Source organism: Chiroxiphia lanceolata, chromosome 23 (genome assembly GCF_009829145.1).
Source record: "Chiroxiphia lanceolata isolate bChiLan1 chromosome 23, bChiLan1.pri, whole genome shotgun sequence".
Lineage (NCBI taxonomy): Eukaryota > Metazoa > Chordata > Aves > Passeriformes > Pipridae > Chiroxiphia > Chiroxiphia lanceolata.
The window spans coordinates 1,848,131-1,875,972 of NC_045659.1; the positions used below are offsets into that span (position 1 = coordinate 1,848,131).

General features: G+C 46.4%; 1 protein-coding gene across 2 annotated transcripts in view; it reads right to left on the reverse strand.

Annotated features, from left to right (window-relative positions):
• Positions 1–668: 668 nt before the first annotated feature.
• The window catches only part of SIK2 (salt inducible kinase 2), a 32,865-nt gene continuing 5,691 nt past the window's right edge, over positions 669–27,842 (reverse strand). Inside the window, exons 2-15 of one of the 2 annotated variants that reach the window (XM_032709518.1) lie at positions 24,853–24,969; positions 23,256–23,319; positions 19,486–19,647; positions 12,519–12,643; positions 10,901–11,024; positions 10,386–10,606; positions 9,694–9,846; positions 7,450–7,614; positions 4,578–4,806; positions 3,637–3,921; positions 3,284–3,447; positions 2,662–2,784; positions 1,955–2,046; positions 669–1,389 (exon numbers count right to left, since the gene is read on the reverse strand). In XM_032709518.1, coding sequence (XP_032565409.1) covers positions 798–1,389; positions 1,955–2,046; positions 2,662–2,784; positions 3,284–3,447; positions 3,637–3,921; positions 4,578–4,806; positions 7,450–7,614; positions 9,694–9,846; positions 10,386–10,606; positions 10,901–11,024; positions 12,519–12,643; positions 19,486–19,647; positions 23,256–23,319; positions 24,853–24,969 — 2,616 coding nt within the window. In that variant the 3' untranslated portion in view covers positions 669–797. Of the gene's footprint in view, positions 1,390–1,954; positions 2,047–2,661; positions 2,785–3,283; positions 3,448–3,636; positions 3,922–4,577; positions 4,807–7,449; positions 7,615–9,693; positions 9,847–10,385; positions 10,607–10,900; positions 11,025–12,518; positions 12,644–19,485; positions 19,648–19,954; positions 20,052–23,255; positions 23,320–24,852; positions 24,970–27,842 lie in introns of those variants that run through there. The other variant, XM_032709519.1, reaches the window with a different exon arrangement.

A 27,842-nucleotide genomic window follows, 5' to 3' on the forward strand; every position in this document is an offset into this window, starting at 1 on the left:
AGTTAATCCTTTATCCTCCAGGACTCTGATCCCCGCCCAGAGGTCTCCACGAACCTCTGTGGTGCCCTGTGTGAGTTCCAGGTATCTCTTGACAAAGTCAAGGTGCCCCACAGCAGAGATGCAGGTTCCTGTAGCAGAAGAGCTCCTTGGCAGGCTCGGGAAACACTGTTTGCTTGCAGGAGGGAGCGGAGGCTGAGACACCCGGTGATCTCGGACTTACCCCGGAGCAGTTCCAGATCAGCAGCTTAACCAGCAGCTGGACGCCAAAGTGCGACTTTCCCTTATTTCCACCTCACGTTGCCATCAGTGCAGACCCAAATCTACCCTGAATTTCAATGGAGACTATTGCTTTTATTGCCAAGAAGTAGGATACAGTGCACGCTCGCTCTCCTTCCTCCGAGTGAATGTTGGATGGACGCTGACCAACTCGCCAAATTTTTTAGAAGGGACTATTTCCTTCCTCTAAAACTCACCTTTTCTTGCCTCCTTCTATGCAGACCCTGTGAGATGAAGCTGCACTACCTGTTCTCTAGCCCCTGCCACTGCCAGAAGAGCCAGTGGCCAAACACCTCTTGCCACCTCCTGCTTTTTCTTTCCTTTTTTTTTTTTTTTTTCTCCAGCCAGGTGGATTTTTTTTTTTAGTTCCCCTGCTAATTCAAGGGTTTAAAAAAATTACCACGAGTTCTGGGGTAGGAATCAAAAAAAAAAAAACCAAAAAAAAAAAAAAAAACCAAAAAACAAAAAACCAAAAAATTCACATGCTTCTCCCATTTGTCCCGTCTCACACATCGGCGGCACTAATTCACCAGGACGTAGCCACTGTGCTGGGGGTCTACAGTCTCCATCATTTCACAATCAAAGAGTCCAGGCAGCTCTGCCAGGGTCAGGGGGTCGTAGCTGGGCTGGGGCTCGGGGGAGGCAGAGCTGCCCTGGCTGTCAGGCAATGCTACACTGCTCTGGGGGGCCGGGTCCAGGGGGTACTGGCACTGCTCGGGGTAGTCTGGCTCGGAGGAGGGGACCACGGGCAAGTCACAAGTCTGATAGGAATATTGTAAGGGCTGTGGTGGCTGCTGCTGCACCTGCACGGGTGAGGGCAGCCTGGAGGAGCTGCTGAGCTGGGAGGGCAGCGGGTCCAGCGGGACCTTCTGGTACTGGCTGAGGAAGGGGTCGTATTGCATCTGTTCCTGGGAGGGCTCCAGCACGGGGCTCAGGGGCTGCTGCAGGCTGAACTGGGCCGGCTGCTGCTGCTGCTGGGGCTGCTGGGGCTCCTCCTGGCAGGGCAGGGGCAGCTGGGCTGACCTCGGGTAGGAGCTCTCGGCGATTTGCATCTGGTTGAAGTAGGCTTGGAGCTGGGACTGCTTCTGCAGGAAGAGCCGCTTCTGGTGCAACCTGGAGCAGGGGGGCACAAAACCACAGTTACAGCCCTGCCTTTGGAGACCCTGAGGGGCCTGAAAAACGCAGTTACAGGGCTGCCTTTGGAGACCCTGAGGGGCCTGCACCAGTCCTGCAGGCTGGGCACTCACACAGCCCCAGCAGGGAGGGAAGGGTAACACGGAAAAATCCCTTGGCAATGTCGCCCGTTCCCCTTCCCAGCCCATCAGAGCTGTCACCCTTCGGCAAAGATCTCCTTTTGATCACCTTCTCTATTACCTACTGAATTTTTCCCGTGCCATTAAGTCAACCCCGTGCCTGGTTTAATTCCCTTTGCTAAGAATGAGATTGCATTGTATTTTATCCTGGGGAACCCGGGGGCTGAAGATTAGCCACAGAAATCCGTAAGGACAGGGCAGGACTGTTATCCCCCCTTTTAAAAGAAGGACCGTGTCCTTACTACAAGTTTTGGAGTGAAGCTTTCCTCTTTCAAATGATTTCTAAATGGGCAGAGATTGTTCCAGTTCTTTTCTTGCTCCTGAGGGCAGGAATGACTTGTCTGCATCGTTGGAAAGGTTCTTACCTGTGCTCCTGTAGCTGCTGTTCCAGACTCCGGGGCAGTTCTTTGCAGTAGAGCTGGCAAGTGTTCGGAGCTTTTGAGAGCAGAGTAGGCTTCTGCAAGGCAAGCAGGGCTGGTTTTAATGGCATTTGATTTAATGCATTAGCCCAGAAAGCCAGAGAAAGACTGTCTGCCCTTCTGGCAGAGCAACATCCAGCTGCCAACGGAGCCTCTACCTAAACCCAGCACAAGTGCTGCTTATTGACTTCTAACCCTTAGACAGTATTTTTGCATGAGAGACTGTGGCATAAAAACCCATAGAAGGATTTCTTCCCAAGTGAAAGAGAAGCTGCAAGCTGAAAAACTGTAGGGGGGAAAGAAAAAATCAAGTTTTTCTTAACTAAAGCAATATGAAAATAAAGGAGGGTGTGGAACTGTAAGGGGGGTTAGGAAGTGGCTGCTCAGGTGCTGATGCACAACCTTTATGAGGTGTTACACCAATAATATGTATTCTTAGCAGTTACCATGCACTAGCAGAGTAGGAAAACAGCAGTAATACACTCTTTGCATAATCAGGGTCAGTGTCTGACAAAAGAAAAATACAGTATAATTTCCAGTTCAGCCATTTTCTGCTGATTGAGACTGATTTTCCTGACTAAGGGGAGCCCCAGGGTTGGTGTGCTGGGCAGGACCAGCAGCTGGGGGCAGTTTGGGGAGGGCAGGGGTGGTACCTGCAGCCTGTGTTTCAGGTACTGTGTTTCCAGGCTCTGCCTTCTGGACAACACTGGGGGATGTGCACCATTAGGGAAAGCAGGGGAAGCCTCCTGCTGCTGCTGCTGCTGGGATGCTTCCTCCTGCAGAGAGAACAGGAACAGGTTTCGTGATCAGAAAAGGCTTTAACCCTTTTTCTTTGAGGATTCCCCCAGAAAATTCCCCAGAAAAGCTCCCCCAGAGGTTTCACAGTCACCATATTCCTGATTGCCTGACGTGTTCCACCTGAAACAACTCCCTGGGAATGTGTTTAACATTTCACTGTGCAAATCAGGCTTTTGCACTTCTAGCAATTATACCAGCCCAGCTCCACCAAGGAAAGGTGTTGCTGGGCTTTGTTAAATCTACAACACCCTTCAGACTAAAAGCAGGAGGAAGATGTTGGGTTTTGGGAAGCTGAAAGGGCCACTCACTGACAGCACCAGGATGGCAAAGGCTCGTTCTCCAGCCTGCAGGAAAGGAGAATAGGGAAACTTATCTGTCAGTGAGCTCCTCTCAGGTCTCCAGAACACCTCATCCTCTCCTGCTCTGCCCCAAAACATTCACACCTGAAAGGTGGAGCTTGGTTTCTGCCCTGAGTACCTGTGCAGGGCTGTTCATGAGCTCCTGCAGCTGGGTGGCAGCTGATGTCAGGGAAGGCTCCTCTTCTGACCCCATCTGTTCATAGAGCAGCTGGACTTTGTTCAGTTCCAGGATTCCTTTGGTTCGTGCCAGGTTCTGGAGGTGCTGCCTGAATGCTACAATTCCTGGGGGAAGAAGAGCCGAGCAAAAAAAAAACCCCCTAATCAGAAAATCAGTTTAATTCATGTCCGCTGAGCACTGAAACATGAGATGAGGGGCAACCAAGTCCCACAGTGGTGCTTCTGTGCATGGAGGACATTCCCTACCGTGTCCAGGTGTAATTATAATTAATTTCTGGGAGCAGCTGTGATTACCTTGTGTGAGGGAGGTGTCGGAGGCCCTCCGTCCCTCTCGGAAGCTGACGGGGGAGCGGTTGTGGGCCTCCCTTTTTTGGGAGCTCAGGGCCTGCATGGCTGGGTTGGCAGGTCTCAGCCCGATGAAAGGGGGGGTCATCCGAGGGGCCTGCTGGTTGCTCAGCACCATTTCCTTCAAGGAGGGGGTCTCTCCCAGGAATTTCATGTCCCTCTGGATGGATCCCATGTCGTACTCAGAGTCGATGCTGCCCAGGGAGGAGTTCTCATCCAGTGAATACACTTTCCCTGTGGAAAAAAACCCAACAAAACAACAAACCACAAGTCAGAATAAAAGGCAAGTGCAGCACTAATTTAACAAAGCACAGGCTCGAGCTACTCCTGCCAGCAGTGACTATCTTAGAGGAAACAGTCAAAAAAAAAATCAAGCTTCATAAAGTAACTGCATGATTTTGCAGCAATCAGACACACTGGCTTGTTTGGAGAGTGTTCTCAGGGTTGGTCTTGTTCCCCCCCCCCCAGATAATCCTGGCAAGGCTGTAGCCTGCAAGGCTTATTCATCCTGCTGGGTTTTGGAATACCTGGGAATCCAGAGGTTTCTGTTTCCCCACCGTCCTCTGGCAGCACATCTTCAGGGGATGAAGGATTTGGGGACGTTCAGTTATGTGCCAAAGAACAAGCCAGTTTGCCAGGCTGCTGGGTTTGCACACGAGCTCAGCCAGCTGTGTATTTGCTGCTTTAATTCTTTACTGTCTCCACAACAGCTTTTGGGGTGTTTTGCTGTTCTTTGGCCTTTCCAGCAAATGCCAAGTAACAAACCCACGGAACTTGTATCTTACACCCGCCACCTTTAAAACCCCACGTTTTTCCCCATCAATTTATCAGTTTATCAGATCCCTGAGAGCAGGGAATGAGCCCTGAGATGTCCTTGCTGAGCTCTGTACCTGTGCCTGGCACCATCACCAGCTGGTTGGTGACCTCTGCCAGGGTGTGACGCCTCTTCCCAACACGAGCTGCTTGGAGGGCTGCAAATGCCTGGGCAGGGTCATCCTCTGCCTCCCCTTCTGTCTCTATCCCTTCATCAATGGACGTTTCCATCATGCTGCTGGGCAGGGACTGGCATCCTTTCCTCATCACCACGGGGGGCACGGGGTCCAGCAGGCAGCCGTTGACCTGGGTGGCACAGGGAGGACATGGACACCTTGGTTTTGGGCACAGAGGGCAGGAAATCCCTGCCTGGGGTGTGAGCTGAAGGCAGGGGGGGATGTTTAAAATGTGTGAACCTCTCTGCGATGTTCTGAGTCAACTCAGACTTGTTTGTCAGGCACGATTCTCAACAATGTCCCCCATGTAGGACCAGCACTGGTGTGCCCTTAATATTCCACTCCCTAAGTCTAAATACTCTTCTTTCCACTGTATCATGTTCTCCAGGGCTTATGGTTTGTTTCAGGGTTTTGTTTTCGGTTTCTCTGTTTGTTTGTTGTTGGGTTTGGGGTGTTTCATTTGTTTGTTTAGGGGGTTCATTTGTTTCAGGTTTTTTGGTTGTTTGTTTGTTGGTTTTTTTTGGAGTTATTCAACACTTTACCAGTTTAGCCACAAATATAAAACATCTATGGAATGCACAATAACTTTTGGTTCCCCCTTACTATACCTCCTGTGCTCGTTTATCATGCTCAGATAAACACTCTGGGAAAAGCCAGCCTTGTGTTCCATCCTGCAGCATTCTTGCAGGGCTGTGCTCAGGAGTAATTCCATAAATGCACCCTTCCCAGCAGAAGTGCATTTGATTAATGTTGTTCCCCTGCAAGCACGGGTTGCCTAGAGAAGTTTGGAATCCCCCTCCTTGGATCCACTCAGCTTGATAAAGCTTCAACCAACCTCCTCCAGCTTTGAAGTCAGAGCTGCCTCTAGCAGGAGGTTGGACTTGAGGGGCCTTTAGAGGCACCTTTCCAACCAAAAAATATTCCTAGGATTTTAATTCTGGTTTTATTCCCCACATCAGTTTGCCAGGAATCTTTCTGTACATTAACTAATTCTTCACCATTTGCAGCCTGTTTGGGTTTGAAGCTGCCATGTCCTGCAGTTCTGGGCAGTAAGTTTTTTCTGTAATTAAAAATCCATGTTTTACAGGACAACACATTCCTTTGGCATAAAACCTGGCACTGCTGCAGGTGATTTCTGTGTAAAACTGTAGATGAGCCATTCCTGAATTTCCTTCCAATTTCTTAGGCATTTTGAAAACAGGTGTGTTTGGAAAAGAGGTTTCACTGCATCAACAGTGGCTGTTAACAAATGGTCCTGGAGCAGGTTATAGGGCAGCACTGTGGGGAAATATCTTAAAGCAGCAGCAAGAAACAGCTCTAAATGGTTTGAGCAGCAGTAAAACGATGATCCTTGCACTGGAAAATCCTGGATCTGCTGCCTCTGCTTTAACGTGCTGGATTAAATCTGAGCTTAATTCCCTGCACACCTGACTTTCCATTTGTGACTTTTCCATTCAAATGCCTTGGACTGATCTGGCAGCAAAAGTGCTGGAAAGGAAGGGGAGAACCAATCCCACATGGGCAGTTGGCTCCCTGCAGTTTATCATGGCACAGGGATCAGAGCCTGGAATTCTTTGGAGGACATGTTCTACAATACTTAAACCACTGAATATTCCCAGGTCACTTGTGATCTGACACCTCACTGCAGTCACCAGTTGTTCACCTACTCTGGCCAAATTGCATCTGTAAAGCAAAGGGGGATGCAAAATAAAGTCTGAAATGGTAATTTCCAAATGTCTTTGAACTGCTTTTTCGCTTTCCAGCTGTAAGAGACCACACAAGGGGTGGGTTAAAACAGTGCTGAGAACCAGGGCCACACTCCCAGTGCTGGTAACTAACTGGGAGCAATAAAAGCTTCAAACTGGCAAGCATGAAATCACCCCCCCCAGCTGGCACCAGGCAAAATAAATACCCTGAAATTCAAGTTACAATGGGATGTGATATGAGAGAGAACAACAACAGTTTTATGAGAACAATAACATACTTCATATAAATGTAATTATTTTAAGCCATTTCCCCTCCTGACTGCTAACTCCACTTCTTTGCTGCCTTCCTTGCAGCCTGATCTCAGGAAACAAACCCCACCAGCTGGAGCTCCAGTGAGGGTTCTGCAGGCATTCCCAGCTCCAGGAATGTTCTAATGGGTTTTGACAGTCAGAAGGGTCCTGCTGGATACTCACCATTCCACAGGAAAAATTAGCAAAAATTTAACTTATTGCTGGCTTACTGTGACACTGGAACAGAGAGAAGGGATTTTATGTTCGTGGTATTTTAATTGCTTTTGCTGGCAACAGAAGCTCCTGGTTCAGGTTCCATTGGACCTTCCTGTCCTCATTTGTCTGAATTTTGGGATGAGTAGCTGAGTAGGTTATTTAGATACTCAGCAGTTACCCCTTTGTATTAGAAGCTGTACATGAGGAGCCTTCAGGGCTCTTGAAACACATTTGAGAAGAAAATGGGGGGAAAAAAAAAAAACAACCCACACTTTTGTAGGTTGGTTTTTCTTTTACAAATACAGTGTGGTGAGACTGGAATGTAAGCAAAGAACACGAGAGGCAGATTAAGGATGAAAAAAGACACGGCTGTGGAGAGTTATATGGAAGAGAAGTAGGGAAAGAATGTGGAATACCTACAAGTCTGATGCTTAAATACTCAAAATTTAAGGAAACAGGCACACCATTAGCTGTGCTTTGAGGCAGTAATTTAAAAGGCAACAATCTTTTTTAGCCTTAATGAGCAAAAAAAGCAACAACAGGGTGATTTCAAGCCGTACCTTTGGTGTCTCAACTCTTTCCTCCTCCATAAATGCTGCCTCTCCCTGGCAGTTGGATGGAGGGAAGGAAAAGGCTTCTGCTCCTGAGGCTGAGGGGAGACCCGGGGACTGCAAGAGCCTTGCATTCTGTGAGTGCAGGTTCACTGAGGGTACCACAGCCTGGGCCTAAAGGGAAAGATGTGAAGAGCTCAAAAAGTGGAACAGTTTTGGGTAGAGAACACCACACAAAGTCACAAAATCCCACAGCACGTTGCCCATGGCCAAAGCAGAAGTGCAAGATTTATTTCTTCACTCCAGAGGAATGACATCCTTAGTCTTTACACTACAAAATAAAGCACTGCCACCCCAAAACCCACACAAACAACCCCCACATGGCATCCCAGCAGCTGCTTTGGGAAGGTGAGCACCTTCCAGCAGCACAGACAGTGCCTGGGACCCTCTGGGGCTATAAAAGTTCCCTTTTATATTCAGTACAAACCATGAGCACAGGGGGACTTTCAGTGACTTTTCTAACACGCCCTGATTCCTGCAGGGAACAGCCTGAGGAAGAACAGAGCAGCCTGGGTGTGACAGGAGATGTTTTCTCATAGGAGCACTGCTGGAGGGAGAGGTGTGTCCCAGGGAAGGCAGGCATAGCCCAAAGGAGGAAAACAGTGATTTTTCCACTGTTCCTTAGCCTTCATTCCCTGGAGTGCAGTACCCACACCACTCGCCTGTCCAAAAGGAAACAACCAGCCTTACACAGGAGCTGTGGTGCCACCATGAGTTAAAACAAATTATCCTGCTCCTCGGGACAACTGCGAGGCTGTGGCTGAAGCAGAAGTGGTGACATGGTTCTGAAGTACAGGAATTTAGGACAACACCTTCCAGGAGGTGTTTTCTTCCCCCTTGTTCCGGCTCCACCTGCTTTTAATACCCCTCACAATTAATAACTTGCTTTTGAACGCTGTGACTTTCTATCACCAGAGCTGCCATCCAAGGAAATGGTTGGTTCAACCTTTGTCAGCCCCGCTGCTGCTCCTGGACCTGTGTTTTCATAGCTGGGGCTGTTTGGCTTTCACCTCGACAGACTCCAAACCCAAATAAGTGTCTTGCTGCCTGAAGCAAAAAAAAAGGAGCAGCGTGGCTGTGATTTCTCTTGGAAGTGGAAGTGGAATCTGGGCAGTTGCTCCCTCCAGCAGCAGCACAGGACCCAGGGGGCTGGGAACTTGAGAGAGTATTTACTTGAGACCACACTAAGCCTGAGTCATCTTAAGCCAAGTCTTTCATGGTTCCAGTTATGCATTAACAGAGGAGCTGTACAATGCCTGTGTATCTCAATGAAACAAAAGAACATGTCAAAAAAAAAATTTAAAAAAAAAAAATCTCAATTATCGGGACAAACTGGACCTTTCCTTCTGGAAGAAGCAGACTGAGCAGCCTCAGAGCCTGTGCTGAATCAGGCAGTGTCATTAGGAGGGGACTAAGTGGACAGCCATGCTGGTGGCACCAGATGTAAAGAGCCCCCAGAACTGCTCTTGATAAAATACACATGACATCCTCAAGACTTAAATCAATTAGTCACCACGTTGGCTCTGTGCACACAGAGGAAACTGGGCTCCTGCTGGAGGAAAAAGCAGTGCAAATCTTAAAAAGAAATTACATCATTTAGGAACAAATCTCTCAGTCTTCAGCCATTAAGTGGCTCAAGATAATGACATTTTTATCAGGTACTTAAGATACTACAATGAATTGGCATCTTAACCTGATGTGTTCTTTTGGGCTCCTCTTTACTATTCCTTGCCAGGCTTCATTTCAGGGGAGACAGAAAGCACAGCTAGAGAACAGCAGGGGAGAAAGTGATTTTATTTTCAACAGGTCCCTTTAGAGTGACTGTGTTTATAACACTAAGTGGAGCCTGCATGCTTTTAGCCCCCATGCTAACACAGCCCTCCATAAACTCAACAGCTCCTTTGGTAATCACATTAAAGATACTCCAAGTGTTGCACAGCCTCCAGAACTGGTGTTCCTCTAACTCTTTAACCCGTGGTTTGCCAGCAGAAGGTTTGACATTCACGAAGAACGGAAGCAAATACGACGAATAAAGAGAAGTGGGGTCTGAGGTGGAACCACGCGGGTGCCCAGCAGAGCCAAACCCAAAGAATGAAACCACACACTGCAGACATCAGAAAGCCAGCAGCGGATTCCAGGTGAAATGCAGGTTTTTTTGCAAGGGACTGATGATGCCTTCGGGGCCCCCCTCACCTTGGCCACGGTCTGCTCGGCGATGGTGCTGGGCCGGCGCTGCCGCGCGTCCACCCTCTGCTCCACCGGGAAGCTGCTCCGGTGGGACTTGAGCCTCTCCACCAGCAGGTAATAGATGGCAGCAAAGTGGTTGTAGCTCTTGTTCTGCAGGGACTGAAAAAGAGAGGCACATGAGTGAGGTGGGGGTAGCCAAAGACTTGTTTTTTGTATGTTCTGCAAGACCAGGGGAAAGAAAGAAAGAATCGCTGGGGGGGATGTTTAAGAGGCAGTGGGGTGGGTAAGCGGAGTTGTTCTGAACTAGGAAGGTTTCAAAGCAGAGTTTAGTTCAGTGACACATTCTGGGCTGCAGCAGGACCTGTAGCCACCATTCAGGTGCCACTCTGAGCCTTCACAGAGCTGAGCCTGGAGAAAGGACTGAGCTCTTCCACGATCAACCATCCTAAAGGAAATGATTGTGTTAACTCCACGGGGAGTCTTGGCACTTATGTTTGGTAGCAAGCACGACTTGGGATAGGGCAGAGACATTCAGCTGCTTTCTGCTTCCATGCTCCTTTTGGATTTTCATTTACCACCCTCTTAAAACCTCAAAATTAATTTGCTTCCAATTCCAATTTCCCCTCCTCTCTCTCCAGTTGCCAAGTTAATGATTTGTCCGACCCCACTCAGGAAATAGCCCTCTGGGGGTATTTTACCTCCACAGTTTTCTGCTGGTCTATGCCAAGGCTGTGCATCAGCCTCAGGACCTGCTCGTTGTACTCCCCGAGGGAAGGCTCGTTCTCCTCTCCTGGTGGGTAGAGAATTGGCCTCTGGGCAGGAACTTCTACAAGCATCCACTTGTGCTCCTTAATCTGAGCAATAGTCAACCTTTTGGAGGGGTCCAGGACCAGCATTCTTCTAATGAGGTGCTCACACTCTTGGGAAAAGAAGAATTACCAGAGTTAGGAAAGGATTGCTCAGTGGCACCCGAGACCCAGCACTAGAGATGCCAACAGGAGCTGCCTCACTGCTGCCCACCACAGCTCCTGAGGGCTCAAACAACCTCTCAGAACAAGAGTGAAAGTCACATTAAGAAGGAGAAAAGCCCCTTAGCTTCTTTAAATGCACAGTGTGGCCAGCTAGAGGCACAGCCCCACGTGTGCAGCTGCACCACAACACAACACAGGTTGTCCTGGGATTTATTCGAGAGTGTGAGAGGACACACAGTTACCTTCTGACATAAAATAGGGGATCCTGAACCTTCCTTCCAGAACTCTTTGCCTCAGGATGGGGAGGGTTGGTCCATCAAAAGGTAAAGCTCCACACACCAGCACGTAGAGCACCACCCCCATGCTCTGGAAGAGAGAGGGAATATTCAGAATATTCAGGTCAGTTCTCAAGTCTATTCCTGCAAGTGTGCAGGTCAACTGGCACTGCCAATGGAAAGGGCCTTGCAGGATATGCCAAAATAACCACTACAAGAGATAACCACAGCAGAGCCTCGTGCCAGTCAACTGGCACAGACTGGATTTCTCAAGGGGGAAAAAAAAGCAGGTAATTCACCTTAAAACTTTGCAAGTGGCATAGAGATTTTTAAAATTAAATATATATATATATATATTAGAAAGTCCCTTCCTCAACCTGCCAAAAACTGAACTGGGGGTTGTTCCATCCCTCCTGCAAGCTCAGCACCTTCAGCAGAACTGCTGTGAAGAGACAGAGAATCCTGAACTCAGGACAGAAGTGAGGAGGAGGATGATGACGATTTTATCCACTTCTCTTGTGGGCAGCCAGATTCTGTTAATGATTTAAGAACTTACATATAGAAGGAATATTTACCAAAGTTCAGAGATTCCCTTCTGATGTTCAAACAGTGCCTGGCTGACGTCTGCTCTGTGTTTACCCGTTGCTAAAGGTCCAGAAAGGCTGGAGCCTTTCTAAAATCCATCTCTCTCTAGGTATACACAGAGATACAAGCACACAGACAAACACACGTACCCTAAAAGCACGGCTTTTATCTGTCAGTGCAATTAGGTGAAATCAGATCAGCAGCCAAAAGGTGACTTTCCACCAAGTGCCCTGTTTGTGCTGCCCAAATGCCAGGGCCTGTGTGATGCTGTGGGCAGTGCCCTCCCTGCAAACCTGAGGTGCTGCCTGGGCTCCCTCTGAGATACGGATCAGTCGTCCCAAGTGCCAGAAAAGTAAAATAAAAAACGAAAAAAAGCCCCAAACAAAACCAAATTAGGAATGAAAAGTAGGTTCTGAAGGGTGCACAGAACTCCTGCAGTTGGTTTCAGTCCCTCTTCTGTTGCACAGGAGCAGGGATTGCCCTCTCTGTCCTCTCCAATCAGGATGACACACATGGAGACACCAACTCAAAACCAGGCAGCTGCTGCAGTAAAGACACTTGTGGCACAAACCTTCTTGTTTCCAGCTCCAAGAGCAAAGCAAAGAGTCACCTCTCCTGTGTCTCAGGGCCTGAGAGTCCCTTTAACCTCCTCAAGGACTTCCAAGTTCAATTCCCACTTAACACAGAAAATACTAAATGCACTGAAAAAAAAAAAAGCAAAGTTCCCTCATTCACTCAGGGAGCTTTTGGAGGAGCTTTTCCTCAGTGGGCTGACACCCACCTGCAATGCCCATTTAACAGCCACCTGGACAGGCAAACTCAATTCCACTCAGTGCTAAGAAGCATTTTGTGACACTCAAGAAATAAACCTGAAGAGAAACAGCTGGTCTGCAGCTTAAAAAAAAAATATGTAAAAAAATCCAAAGATGATTCCTTTGTTCCAGCTTTCTAAAAGTTGACTTAAATCCAGTTAAAAGAAAAAAAAAAAGGATAATGATACCCAGATATCCAGCTGGGGTCCCTCGTACTGCTGGCCTTCAAAGACTTCTGGGGCTGCATAGGGGGGGCTCCCACACCACGTTGTCAGAGGTTCACCACTCTTATAGAAATTCCCAAAGCCAAAATCTGTGGAGAAATCAAGGGGGGAAAAAGTCACTCCGGCCTCCAGTTGCACCACGAAGAATAATTATGTGCACTTTGATTCCTGAAAGGCTCTAGATCCCAAATCCTTCCCTCAGGGCTCCCACTGAAAATCCTGGGATGCTGCACGTCCTGCACTGCTGTTTTCATGACAACTGTGGAATTATCAAGACACTGAGAAACTTCACAACCTGTAAACTTGCACCAGTTTGCTAAACCCAAGTTTATAAACAACTACAGTTAAAATTCAACAAACTGACAGTCACACAGACAAACGAGCTTATTTACTGGCCAGGAGATATATTGAGAGTTAGCACTGGATCTGAGACTTCCTGGGCTTTCCCGAGGTGCTCTCTAAGCCTTGAAGACACAACAAAATTTTGACAACAAAAGCATCAACTTCGGAGCCGGGAGGAAGGAACTCTGCCAAAAGCAACAGGCTTGGGAAAACACAGGGACTTTTGCTGGGAAGGACACGGCTACTGGGACTGTCTGCCACTGAAACCACCACCCCACAGCTGAACAGTTCTTTAAAATGCTCCTTTTTACGGCACAATAAAATATGTGGGTCCCTCAGGGCTAATATTAGTCACCATTTCTAATAACCCAGCAGTGAAAAAGCAGGATGACAGCCACCAGTGCTCAGAGTCAGACAGTCTGATGGTTCTCCCCTTTCAGCAGGGCAGTGCTGAGTGCTGGGGGGACTGGAGCCACGCTGTGAAAGTCACAAGTGGTGACAAACAGGAATCAGGCTGTTGATTTAGCAGCCCCAGCTCTGAATAGCTCAGAGGTCTGTTAATGCTGCTCAGCAGACAGCAAACCCGATAGCACTGTGGTCACACACGGGGCAGGCTCTGCTCACACTTCATCTACTCCCATTTGCCCAGTTTGGGGTGCTCAGAGGAAAGATTCTGGCTCTCTCTCACACATCATGGGCTGTAAAGACACAGGAGAACCCTGGGAATCATAGCAATGGAGAGGCACTGAAGAAAAACCAGGCTTAAAGTTAACCTGGAGTTGTTTTAGAGCAGCAACACGGGCACTGAACCTGGCTGTTGACACTGAGCTCAACTGAGTTGTTCCTGCTGCAACTTCAGCTGTGACAACAACAAAATCTTCTGCCCCAAAGCCCCCTGATCACTGTGTGTCACCTGCCTTTTTCCCCCTCCCCATCACAGGCAGACTTCTGTTGTGAATTATTTTTTTTTTCCTTCTTATTCTCTTTGAGAAGACTTTTCTCCACACGTAATTGGCTTGGCAACCTTGACAATAACTTCAGGAGACACGAAGCAATTTCTTCCCTCAGAAGCATTTTGCCATTCCGTGTAGGTGTCATTAAATCTGATTTCTCCCTTCACTTATCTCGGATTTGTCAAGATTTTCAACATCCTCTTAAGAACTTGCAGATAAATATCAGGCTTTATCTCTGAACTGCAGCTCTTACTCAGGTGCCACCCTCATAAATCTTGGTATCAGATTCACGAGTACATGTATTTGTAAGCACAGCCAAAGAAAGCGTGACCTGCTCGGAAACACAAGGATTTCAAACCCTCAGGAAAGTGAAACTCTTGGCCTGTCCATGCTGGATTTCAGGTCAGCCCCTTTGGAGGATGTGAGCACCTGGGAATCACCTCACATCAACAAATCTGAGCAGCCAAAAGAACAGTCTTTCAGCATGACTGACCAATGCAAGAGAAGCCTCAGGTGTCATTATCTTGACATGACTAATTTCACAACACATAATAGTTTACAGTGGTTGCCAAAAGCACCTCAAGAACATCTTGGAACGGAAGGATTCGATCCCTGCCAGGCTCTTACCTTTGCTCCCTCTCTGGGCAGGAGAATTAACAGAACTTCCAGTGCCCAGACAGTGCTTAACTGGGTGGAAGAGCAGCACTTGGCTGGCACCTGATGGTCTTGTGACAGCACAGACCACTGAGCTTTACGAGGCAAATTCATGAATGGAAGGGCCATAAACTGACAGCAGAAGGAGCAGCCCAGGATGAGCTGTGTGAGCAGCAACACCACATGCTGGGGTCTGGGGCAGGGAAGGGAAGGATAAGTCACCCAGGGCAGAATTCCTCACCAATCTGTGTGCCTGGGGCAGGAGTGTTGTCCCATACACCTGGAAAGTGGTTCCTTTGCTCTGTCTTTGACCCGCAGTTCTAAAACTTCCATTTCTTCCCTTTTCCATGACCAGTTAAACACCAGTGGCCTTCAGTCATGAATTTCTGCTGAACAAACCACGTGCACTGACAGCACAAAACCCAGGAAGAGGCAGAAACCTACTGATCACACTGGACCTTCTCATGTAACACAGGACTTAAAAACACTGTTCTGTATTTCAGCAGCTGGCTCTTACCTTTAAAATTATATTCCATTCTTGGACAAAGTAATTCCCTGGGCAGGAGGATCACCATTATTTGTTAGGGTACATAACATTATAGTCACCTTTTTTGTTCCTGTTATGCTTTTCACAGTCGTGCCTTCAAATGATGTGAAACCATTTCTAGAGGACTCCAGAACTGACAGCACCCAGGAAAACCATTTCAAAGAAAAAGTTCAGGATTTAGACAGGATGCTGGCTGCTTGGTCCATGGGGCTTCCTCAATTTTTAATTACTCCACCGTCAGTTTAGTTGTCCCACTTTTTGGAGCGTTAGAATGGCCAGGATTCAATTAAGCACAAGACAATCACTCCACCTCTCATCCTCTCTCTTCCACCTGGTTTCTACTTTGCAGTTGCTGCTCTGCCACAGTCATTGTGGACCCGAGGTGGCCATTTTTAACCCAAGAACACTTCAGATTTTTTCATTCCAGAGAAATGTTTGACTGATGTTTAACTGATGTTTGAGGGGAAAATGTGCCAGCCCAAAAAAAAAAAAAAAACCAACCAAAACCAACCAACAACAACAAAAAAACCCCCAAACCCAAAAACATATGCCAGCCACAGAATTCTAAAAGGACTGAAATTGGACTCATTACCAGAGGACTGAGATTATATAATGGGGTGATCTTCTTAACGTTTGCCTGAATCTGCACGTTAAAAAAATCCCATCATTTGCAGCATTGTGTGGAGTTGAATAAACTCTGTGTTTGTGCAATCTGCAAATATTGGCTCTCCGCAGTCGTGGTATTTGGTTTCTCAATCCCATTATTACCCCCCTCAGGATAACCCCGAATTTGGAAGGTATAATTTTTCGCAACGCGCATCATCCCCATGGAATCCGTTTTCCCGTTAAAAATGGGAACGGGCCCGAGGTTCCAGCCCCGTTTGCAACCTGAGAAAGGGGAGCTCCCTGCCAGGGCCACTGCAGCTTGTGCCGTGCATCCCTCCAGCAGGACCAGGGAGCCTCTCGTTTGTCCCTCCTCCATCCTTCCGAGGGGATCCGGCCTCGGGAGCTGGAATTAATCCATTCTCCCGAAATCACCGGCACAGCTCAACGTGCCCGGGCTGCAGGGAGCCACAGGCAGCCTTTGTTGGAGCAGTAATGTGAGCCACGGAGATAATGGGGAGAGAGGTGCTGATAAAGGCAAGGTATGAGCGAGTCAGACACAAACCTGACCCACTTCACGGCCTGAATGCTGAGCAGCCACTTCTGACGTCAATGCATATTTTACTGTCCACCAGCAAGACAAACCAGCACTACAACCTGCTTCAAAATAACAGTCTCTGCTACCTGGGCTGCTCCAAACACGGAGCCTTGGCCACCGGCACGGCACTGGAGTTCTGCAGGCACCTCCCAGGCATCCCAGCCTGCCAGCTTGGCAGGGCTGGGAGCACACAGAGGGCAGCTCCCTGTGTCCCATCCTGCAGCTCCCTGTGTCCCATTCTCCACCTCCCTGTCCCATCCTGCAGCTCCCTGTGTCCCATCCTGCAGCTCCCTGTGTCCCATTCTCCACCTCCCTGTCCCATCCTGCAGCTCCCTGTGTCCCATTCTCCACCTCCCTGTCCCATCCTGCAGCTCCCTGTGTCCCATCCTGCAGCTCCCTGTGTCCCATCCTGCAGCTCCCTGTGTCCCATCCTCCACCTCCCTGTCCCATCCTGCAGCTCCTGGTCCCCCATCCTGCAGCTCCCTGTCCCCCATCCTGCAGCTCCCTGTCCCCCATCCTCCAGCTCCCTGTCCCCCATCCTCCAGCTCCCTGTCCCCTATCCTCCAGCTCCCTGTGTCCCATCCTGCATTCCATCCTCCCAAATGCACAGGGTTTTTCTCTGCACAGACCAGGAGCATGTTGTGTCCCTGTGAGAGCACGGAGTTATCAGTGAGCAGGAACCCAAATCAGACCCTAAGACCCCCTCAAAAACCAGCAAAAGGTAAAGGTGACATGACCAAGCCAGGAACTCTGGGGAGAACCATTTCCATGTCAAACCTGGAGTGGCATTCCTCACCTGCAGCCTTCACTCTATCTCATTAATACCTTCATTTTTTGCTACTTAGGCTAAACTTGAGGTTTGAAGGTTTTGCTCCCAGCCACCTCACACCTTCTAGAAAATGAGTCCATCAGAGTTCTCCCCTCCAGTGTTTTACACACCCTCCACTTCCTGGCTAATTACTAAGACTGAAAAGAAAGATCCTATGAATGCTGTCCATCCCATTCCTTTTAGAGCAACATTAACACCATTAAATTGCAGCTCAGCCTCCTGTTTTAATCAGAGGTGGCAGTCTCACCAGCTCACAGTTTTAGGAGCATTTATTTTTGAATCTTATTCTCCCAGCAGCTGAAATACAGAGGTAACTTTATGCACTTTTCTGTATTTGACTAAAAAACTTTGTGTCCTCCAAGAGTAAAAGCTTCCATAAAAGTCTCAGAAGCACCAAAATGAATCAAGAGGACCCCTGGAAGTCAGGAAGAGCCTGGAATGGCCAGGAGTACCCCATGGGGATTTTTTAGCTGCTTGGAGTGATCAGGAAGGAAGAACCTCATGCGTAGTGCTGGAACCCTGTGTAAACACTGACAGTGCAGAGCTTTATCAAAGTAATTCATCAGTTATTGAGCCATTTTTCAGTTCCTAGATTAATTCAAATTAGGGCCTAATTCCAGCTATCAGAGCTGGGATCCTGGCTGCCCTCTGTTCTTCCACACTTTGATAAATGGGCCACGAAGAGTATGAACGACTGGAAGAGAGTGTTCTCAGGGCTCTGCACAGCACCAGATAACTCCAAAATCACAGATAAACATTCTGGGGAGTTCATCATTTATCTCCTTTGGGAGAGAAAAACAAAACGACTGACTCAGCACAAATCACTACAAAGTTTCCAAGCAGCCTTAACTTTCCTCCTTTATCACTCAAGCAAACCTGATAAAGCTTGACAGAGACACATGGAAGAACCAGTGCCAGCTAATGGGCTCATTTGCATACAGACCACCTGTAATTAACTTTCTGTAATAGAGAAGTAGAGCAGGAGAGCAGCCGAGGCAGGAAAGAGCAGCAGCAGCTGATGGAATCTCATAACTACCATTTATCAGTGCTTTTATTTGAGTCCCTGGAGAACCTGAGCACTGAAATTCTCTGTGCCTGAGCAGTTCATGGCTCTAACCTTGCTTTGGTTAACGGGTCTCCCGAGATGCCTTTGAAGGAGTGTTTTTGTGAGCCTGTGTTCAGGGGGGCAGGAATTCACGTCCCTGCAGCGCTGAGGACATCCAGGAAAGGAATAACTCTGGATACAGCACGGATGAGAGCCCTGAGGAGCTCTGAAAAACTGTGCCAGGCTGAACAGAACAACCTACAGAGCAGCAGAGTGATGGGGAGAGAAATCAGAAGGCAAAGTGTGGTGGTGGGAATGGGGAGAAGGCGAGGAAAGCTCAGACGAACAATAGCACAAAAATTCCCTCCCATTTGGTTCCATTACTCATAGCAAGTGGGTGACTTGCAGCCCTTAGACACAGTATTTACTGGAGGCATAAATTGTCCCGGTAAATAAATTGTCTGTCAGCCATAAACCTCCAGGTGCTCCTGGAGATGAATGCAGGGATGAAATCAGAGATGAGAAAAGGAAAAATGCCCCACAAAGAGCAGCAGTGCTGCTGAACCCACTGGGTTAAAGCTCAAGGATGCACCAAAACCCTTTCACCTTTTCAGAAGAGCCAGGAAGGGTAAAATAATGCAGCAATGATCAGAAGTGTTTTATCATTTTACCCTTCTCAGCCTGACTGGCTGTGGAGTCACAGCTCCTTCTCAGGACAAGCAAACCTACTCCTTCCCAAAGCAGCTCCTCACAGCACTCACCTTCCCTCCCTGCTCCCATACTAGTGATGTTTAAAGTTCAACAGTCCCCCAAATCCAGATATTACCTACTTTTCCCAAGTCCTGCCAGGCTAAAATCAGTATGGAAGGATTCATGGAATTGTAATGAAAATGATTTCTGTCTCTAGCAACATCTGCTGCCTCTAAATTTATAATTAAAATGAAATCACGCATGCAAAAAGGGGGGGAAAAAAAAATTTCAATAAGTTTCCATTTTGAGGTGTTTTTTTTTTTTCCCCAACGTTGAAAGAAGTTATTTGATTAACTCTGTCTTAACCTGAACATCTGTCAGCATCAGAGACACGTCACGGCGCCCACAAAAAGCATCTGTAACTCTAAAAAAAAAAAATTATTTCTTTTTTGTTTTTTTCTTGAAAGTGTAACAGGGATAATCCAGGAAATAAATCCAGGAAATAATAAATCCAGGAAATAAATCCAGGAAATATTTGGACCACAAAGTGCAAAAATACGACAGGTTATCACCAATTTTCTGTGCCTCAAGCACAGCGGCACCAAGCGAGGGGCTGGGACGGCCCTGACAAAAGCAAGGTGTTCCTGGACCTCCCCTGCTCTGGGAGTACCTGCTATTTTGATGTTCATGTTGCTGTCCAGCAGGAGGTTCTCAGCCTTCAGGTCCCTGTGCACGATCTTCCTGCCATGGCAATACTCCACCGCCGACAGGATCTGCCAGAACTTGCGCCGCGCCTCGGACTCGCTCAGGCGGCCGTGGCTGGCCAGGTAATCTGGGGAGATAAGCCAGGCTTAAAGGGGGCTGGACAGCCAGGAACAGCCCTGGAAACAAGGGGTTCCCCTGGAACAAACAGCACTCAGAAGGTGTCTCAGCCAAACCCTTTACCCTCCCGCCCTGCCCTCGGAAAGAATGGGAAACACCCTCCCGAACACCAGGGGGAAAAAACCAAAACAAATAAGAGTAAGAAAAAGTTGATGCGTCACGAAACTCTGCTCTGCTCCTTCTTTCAGAGCTGCCTGAGCAGTATTTTCACAGAACACAACTCGTGGGGAGTGCTTGGAATAACTGGCTTCACCCACCACGAGGTACTTCAGGGCTTTGGGCTGCTCAGTTCCTGCAGGCTCCACACCACACTTCTCCCTCTGAAGCCTCAGCAGAGGCTGCACAGTGGCTGAAAGTATTTATTTTTTTTGTTTTCTGGAAATAAAACAAGTACCCATAGAGTGCCCATCCTGACCTCCCTCTTGTCTTCGTTGCGTCACAGGCAGAAAAGAACATTTTGTTTTCATATTTGATTACGTTGTAAAAACCAACGTTAGCCCTGAAAGCAACAACTCCATTTATGCTCAGGAACAAAAACAAGGGGAGCAGCAGCTGGGTGAGTCTTGACAGAAAGAGTTTCTACAGCCAAGTCTATTCTTTCTCTAACAAGCACAAAAATAAAATAAAATAAAAAAAAAATATCAAAGAATCAAATGTTAGGATGGGTTTGGAATTGCCTTTGACATCCTACAGAGAATGGCCAAGGAGCAGAAAATGCATATGGATTTTATACCCAGCAATTAATTGTATCTTCTAAGCCAGTTGTGTGACATCAGTGATCCAAGCAGGATCATCTTGCCCAACACAATGCCAGACCTGGCTTTGTTAGCTTGTGTTTCAGGGGATTTCTAATTAAAATATTGTTTGGGGGCTTTATAACCGTTTGCAATATTTTCATTTAAAAAACTTTCCTGCTTTCTTCAGGATAAAATCTGATCCCTGGAACCAGCAGGTCTGAAAACTCTCCTCAGAGCTTCTAACCTACCCAAGCCTTCAAACACTTTTCAGCTGGTTTAACTTGGCAAAGCACAAGAACAAACAAAAGCCTGGCAGTAAGGGGAGATCATAATATTTGCAAGCTAAATATCATTCAGTCACAGAGTGACTGACAAATCATATGATATCAAGGTGAAGTCAGATATCAAAGGCACAAACTAAATTACCCTGAGCACAAGCCAGCTCTTTAAGCTGTTAATCCATCATTTGTTAGCAATGCAGCAAATAAGTTAATGAATCCAAGCTGTCATTTTGCTTTTATGGCTCTGGCCTGTCAGGACTCATTTAAAGACCCCAAACCAAGTTGGCCCTCAGTGTTTCACCAGCTCTGAGTGGAACAGGCCAGTTGTTCTGAAATCACCCAGAGAGGGAGAACCCAGCACATCCCAGCAGGGCATGGGCCCCGTTTGTGCATTAACCAGTGTGCAAACAGGGCAGGCTGGCATTGGGATCCGGGCTCTGTGCCAGCCCCTGGGCACAGGAACCACTCCAGGACAGCTGAAACTTGCTGGAGACATCCAGAAAGTGGGCCCTGCTGGAATATGTGTGTGCAGAGCTCTGGGTTTTACTGCACATACCCCTCTTGCAAAGGCTGAAGCAGCAAAGCCACCTCTGCCAGGAAACCTCCACATTTCACCCCTTTGGACAAATCTCAGCCTTGTGTCACCCTCTGCCTGCACATTCCTATAGGAGATTTTATTTTTTCATTTTACTATAATAAAACAGAAACCAGAAGACACTTTAGGTTCAGCTGGGTCCACAGCAGGACTTTTGTCCCCAGCTCCCTGTCCAGCCTTTTCAGCGGCCCAAAGCACAATTGTTTGCTGGACAATTGAAAGATTAAGGTGTATTTACTTCAAAACATGTGACTCAGACATTGCCCTGCAAACCCAGTGGTCAGTGCTTTAAGACACAGTCCTTCATTTAGGTTTGAACCCGCGTTAAATTTGGAATGTTAAAGCTCTGTTACACACCAAAGTGAGCACAGTGATGGTTAATGAACATGATTAAGGGTCTGCAGAGCTCAGAGAGCAGTGGGGGCTCAGCCTGGAGAAGACAAGGTGCAGAGGGAAATCTCATTTTGTGTACAAATACTGAACAGGAGGGAGGTGGCAAAGCCAGGCTCCTCTCAGCTGAAGTGCCCAGCAAAAGGACAAAAAGCAGTGGAAACCAACTGAAACACAAGAAATTCAGTTTAAACCTAAGGGTTCTTTTCTCTGCAGGTGGTCAAAACGTTGGAACAGGATGGCTTGAGGGTGTAGCCCCCATCCAGGGTCCTGAGGAACCTGCTGCAGAGCTGGACAGTCATTCCCTACAAATCCCTTCCAACCTTCTGTGAGCTGGGTTCAGGTTCAGGCAGTCAAGACATCCCTCACCCAGTTCAAGCTCAGTAAGGAACAAATAATCCCTCCTCAGGGGATTTCCCTGTATTTCCAATCTTATGAATGCAGCAACCAGTGGTTGGAATTTCAGCGGAGGAATCTACATTAAATATTATAAAGAATCTTTATCATTAAAAAAAAAAAAATCTCAGTTCCTGTCTGGCTTTGTCAAGGGAGGTTTTTGTGCCAAAATGGTCTAAAAAAAAACCATCAGAGACTGTGTTCTGTTCTTGGGTACTGCAGTATCACCAGGACTAGTTATGAAGGGAACCTCACCCTCGGTAAAATTGAGTTTGAGGACAAAAGAACATAACTCAGGCTTCCCCAGCGAGCAGGACAAAATCCAGTGCAGAATTTAGGTCACTTTGGTTAAACTGTGCATCACTCACTGCAAGTTTGCAAGAGAAGCACCGGGAAGAGTGTCAATGAAACTGCTGCTTTTTTCTTCTGCACAACCAGAGCACACTTTGCATGGTTACTGTACATATTTAATGTAGGAGTGTTTGCACGTCTAGCTGCTGTTTTGAGTGAGAAGTGTTTTCCCAAATATTTACTCTGTAGATCTGTAAAGCCTTGAGCACAAGTGAAACCTTTTTCATTCATGTGTTCTGCTAAGTTAAAAAAAAAAAGATACCTTTAAAAACCACCCAAAAGGTAACAGCATTTGAAGGGTTGGGGCTGAACACATTATTCACTGCAGTGACATCAACTGGGGAAAGTCACAGCTACACAAAACTGCTGCTGAGTGGAGAAAATTTCCCTGAAGCAGGTCAAAAACAACCCTGCCCATGAACTATCAGTCAGCACCACGAGAGGATGGTTTAGCAGAGCTGAAAGGACTCAATGAGGTTTAATACCAGGCTGTTTAACACCAAGCCTGACAGGGCATTAAAAGAACATTAACCAGTTACCAGCTCCTGACCCACACAACACCTTGAAGAACACCTCATAGTGTCCTTAAAGTATCTTAATATAACAGTGGCAAATCCATCCACAGCAGAGCATCCCATCCTCAATTCCAGAAGCCACTCTGAGAAATCACTCCAGTAAATCAGGAAAAAAAAATTATGACTTCAGACAAAAATGTACAGAAATATGAAGTCTCTGACAACAGACCCAGAAAGATCCTTAATTATCCAGTGCATTAAAATGTTGAAGATGAAAATATTCCCTTGCTTACCGAAAATTTCTCCATTTTTGGCAAATTCTGTCACAAGGTATAACATGCTTTTGGTCTCCATCACCTGTCGATGAAGAAATCACACATTAGTGCTTGTGGGAAAAGCAAGAAGCAAAAAAAAAAACCCCCACCAAAATGGATCCTTATTCTTCTGCTAAAGATCTGGAAGCTTTGCCTTGCACTTGGAGTTATCACCATCTTTCCAGCTGCACAAGGTGTGCAAACAGCACAATCAAAATATTGACCCAAAGGGAAAAATCCTCCGGTTCAAAAAATCATTTTGGATTTACCTTGAGCACAACACAACCATTTCAACACATTTTGGGTCTCTTTCAACGACCTCAATAAAACAGTTCAGCGTGAGCTGTTCGTGGACAAGACCTTGGTGAATTTGGTCTTTGCATTTTATTTGTAGTACCAGAAGAGTGCTCACAAAAATCAACTCTTTTTAGAGGGTAATTCCTGGCAGATACACAGTTATAAACCCAGAATTACCCAAAAACTGACAAGTCAGCAGACAGGACAAGGTGGCAAATCTCCAGTCCCCCCTGTCCTCCTGTTCAATTCTAAACCAGCTGAACACATTCTGACTGGAATGTCTGTGTCTGGAAGGCAAACCAGTTTGCAAAGACTGTTTTCAACCACCCCCTGGAGACAGAAAGCTGCCCCAGCCTGGGCATTCCAGAGATAAGGAACCATCCTTAATCCAACTCATTTCCAGCTCTGACAGTCCCCAGCAGTTCCCTGACATGAGACAACTCAAACTCCTGGTGGGAACCCAGCACAATGATGAGCACGGGATAAAAGCAGCCAAGTGGGAGAATTTGAAAGCTATTTTAAAAATAAACTCACCTGTCAAAAGCATTTTTAACCAGCCAATGCCCTAACAGTGAAGGATTAAGCACTCCATAATCATCACCTCCCTCTTTAAATGATCTTCCTGATCTCCAGATTTAATTGAACTTTTCTCAGTCCCTCCTCTACCATTTTTGTGTGTTGTCATTCACTCAGAAGGAACTGTGGAAGATATTACTTTATTTACTTTATTTAACTCCTTAAAGGCCCCTCTCTGCTTGGCAGATCAATATTTTAAAGATCAAGTGCCAGTTTCTTTGACATAAAACGAAGTGAAATTGGGATCTTCCTCTTTATCCAGGACTCCACCACCACAGGTCCAAGTCCTTGTGCTCAGTTTTCCTTCGGAGATGTTGTCAGACGACCTTAAATTCAGAGCTTTAGCACACCCAGGTCTTTGTTGAGCCAGGTTTTATTTGAAGCAAGGGTGTGTTATCTCTGTTAAACAGAGCCCCAACAGGGAGATCCTAAAGGGAGTATCTCAGGAAAGCCTTAAAGGCAAGACTGAACTGGAGCAGAAACGCCAGCAGCCCCAAACATTTCACCATGTGCTGCAGGAACATGAAACAGGAGAGAAACCACTACAAAACAAACCTATATTTTACTGTACAAACTACAGGCACTAAATAAATAAATAAATAAATAAAAATCACAATTAAAGACCTTCAAAATTTTCCACTGAAGAGTTCATCCAGGAGCAAAAGAGAGGGGGAGAAAGGGGAAGAGCCACCACTGACCCCACCTGATAGAGCTTTATGATGTGTGGGTGATCCAGCATCTTCATTATCTGCACTTCCCTGTAGATCTTCTCCAGATTCACAGCATCCAGCTGAGATTTGTCAATGATTTTTATTGCCACCTGCAGACAAACAGCAAGGGTGAGATGAAAACTCCCCAACGTTTTCCTCATTAGTTTTGCCCTCATTATACAGGGGGACAATGCCACGACCCCGGATGACTGGAGGGTTTCTTGGAGTTCAGAATTTCCAATCCCACACTAAAAAATACAGACTGACAGCATTAAATGTGTCAGAAAAAGCAGGTTTTACATGGGATGGAAGACACAGAAGCCAGTGCTCCAGGTGCTCCTGTATCAACAGCAGGTGGGAACAGCTGACAGGGACAAAAACCCTCTTTAAAAGCCTCTTGGTGTCCATTGCTGGAGCCCATTTGAATCCCACAAAAGCAAAGTGATATTTTAAAATGAGAAAAACTGCTGGCTCAACACAAATCATCAAAACATGGCAGTGGATCCACGTGGTTTCAACTGTGACATGTTTAATTGTTAATTAATATGCTACTACAAAAGGACATCTGCAGTTTATCCCTTCAGAGAAAAAAAAAACCAACAACTCTACAGATCTATTTATCAGTCAAACCTTGGAAAGACACCTCAGTTAGTTCACAAAACACATCTTGGTCCTATTGATCTTGGTTTTAACCTGCAAAGGGAAGGTGACTACACGTGTTTAAGAAGTCTCAAACAGAAGACACTCAGAAAATTTGAACCAAGGAGAAAATTTGAACCAAGGAGAAAATTTGAACCAAGGAGAAAATTTGAACCAAGGAGAAAATTTGAACCAAGGAGAAAATTTGAACCAAGGAGAAAATTTGAACCAAGGAGAAAATTTGAACCAAGGAGAAAATTTGAACCAAGGAGAAAGCAAAAACGTTGCCACTCTAAAAAACCATGCAAAGGATAAAAATACTAAAGAGTGCTGAATGTATAAATGGTGTTTATTCACCCTGAATATCACATTATTAATGCTGAAGCAGGAGCAAACAATGTAAGTCACACAAATGCTCCCAATTATAACAGCATTTCACAAACTATTGAACATGGGAGACAGCTGCTGAGCAGGAGACAAAATCCACAGGAGGTGAACCTCATTATCTCCAGTAACACTGATTAGGGACCCACCTGAATTCACAATTAACTATTTATTGACTTCATTTCACTCTGCTTTTGCTCCACAACCTCTTTAGAAGTCCCTTGTCTCCCTCATCCAACAGGAAAATAAGATTCTGCTATGAGTGATTAAATGGTAATCAGGGAAAATCGGGTTGTGAGATGCAGGAGGCTCCTTTGCAGAGCTGAAGCAGAACAAGACTCATCTAAAACCAACAAAATAAATTTTCAAAAGGCAGCTGTGGGATTTTCTTTTTAAACAACGTCTAAAACTTTTAAGCAATTTTTAAAAAATAACGTAGAACTCCCTAAAACAAGTTTTATCAAGAGACAACAAACATTTATAAGAATGTTGTCATATGCAGCCATTAAAAACAAGCAAAAAAGGCCACATGCTACAAATTTTTCACCATTAATTAATTGCACAGCCTCTATTCTTCATCACATGGAGCTGAGAAACACATGGAACAGTGATGCCCAAGGTGGTAAATCCTAAAAAAAAAACAACAAAAAACAAACAAAAAACAAAAACACAAGTCTCCCTTTGAAAGTTTCTGCCTTTGGACTATGAGGACAAAACCCAGGCAAATCAAGCACATTGATCCTGCTCCTGTTTGTTACCCCCCATTCCAGTCCTGTTCCTTCCAGCTCCACTTGGGGTTTGCATAAAAATGAAGTGAAGCCACTTTGTCATTCAGACATTCTGCCCTGATGCCACGAGGCAGCAGAGGATGCAAATAATCATTCCTGCAGCTTTAGGGGGGGAAAAAAAAAAACCCCACCACCACAACCCCCTCTACACACCTTTCAGCCTCCCCAGCCCAATTTAAGATCACACCTCATAAAAGGACTTCTGGTTACTGCTGATTTTTTGCAGGCACCAGTTCTGAGCCTGAGGAGAAATCGCTTCCCTAGAAAGCTCCAGAGTGTCAAAGCAACCACAGCAAGCCATGAAACCTTAGATATCAGGAAATATTTATTAAAAACAAGCCCTGTGTCACATTTCTGCCCTTCCTCTAACTCATTTTACCCCGTCCCTCTGCGCTCAGCCGGAGGCACGAGCTGCTTTCTCCTTCATCCTCCTCATCCCTGCATTTCACACCCGTTATTTGGGGTTTCAGAGGGCTGGAACCCGCTGATTCTCCCTTAAAAACCAAAGCAAGGGTTCCTCTGGGGCAGTGGGACATTCGTGTCACACAGTGGTAACACACCCTCCACTCCAGGAACGAGGTATCTCCAGTTTGGGAGATGAAAAGCTCCAAAAATCACCCAGCATTTTACCCTGAACTCTGCACTTCCCACCTTCCAACAGCAACAATTTTTAACTTTGGTTTCCCGGATAAAAATTAAAAAAAAAGTATCCACTTCCCTAGAAAACCCGAGATAACTCATTTGTCCTTCTTCCCTTTTAAAGATGAAGTACTTCCAATTCCACTCCAGTTCCTCAATAACAAGTGCCCACTGCAGTTTTATGTTTTCCGAGGTTAATGACACTGTGCAACCAAATAATGTCAGTTCCTAAAAGAAGGGAGCAATTTCATAGAAATAAAAATATAAGTAAGCAATTTCGTATAAATAAAAGCATAAGTAAGCAATTTCATATAAAAAAGTGCATTTTTTTTTCTTGTCTTTACACTGTTAAAATCCCTGAGCAGCTCTTATTTCCTGAGCAACCACCAGTAAAATGTGATTAGAGGAAAGCAGCGTTGAAAAAAAGAATAATAAAGAAAGAATGGGTGATATAAGTTTGGGAAGCATGGCCACAGATCCTGCTATAACCTTCACTGCACTTTCTGGCCAAGAGCAGTGAATCATGTTCCAGT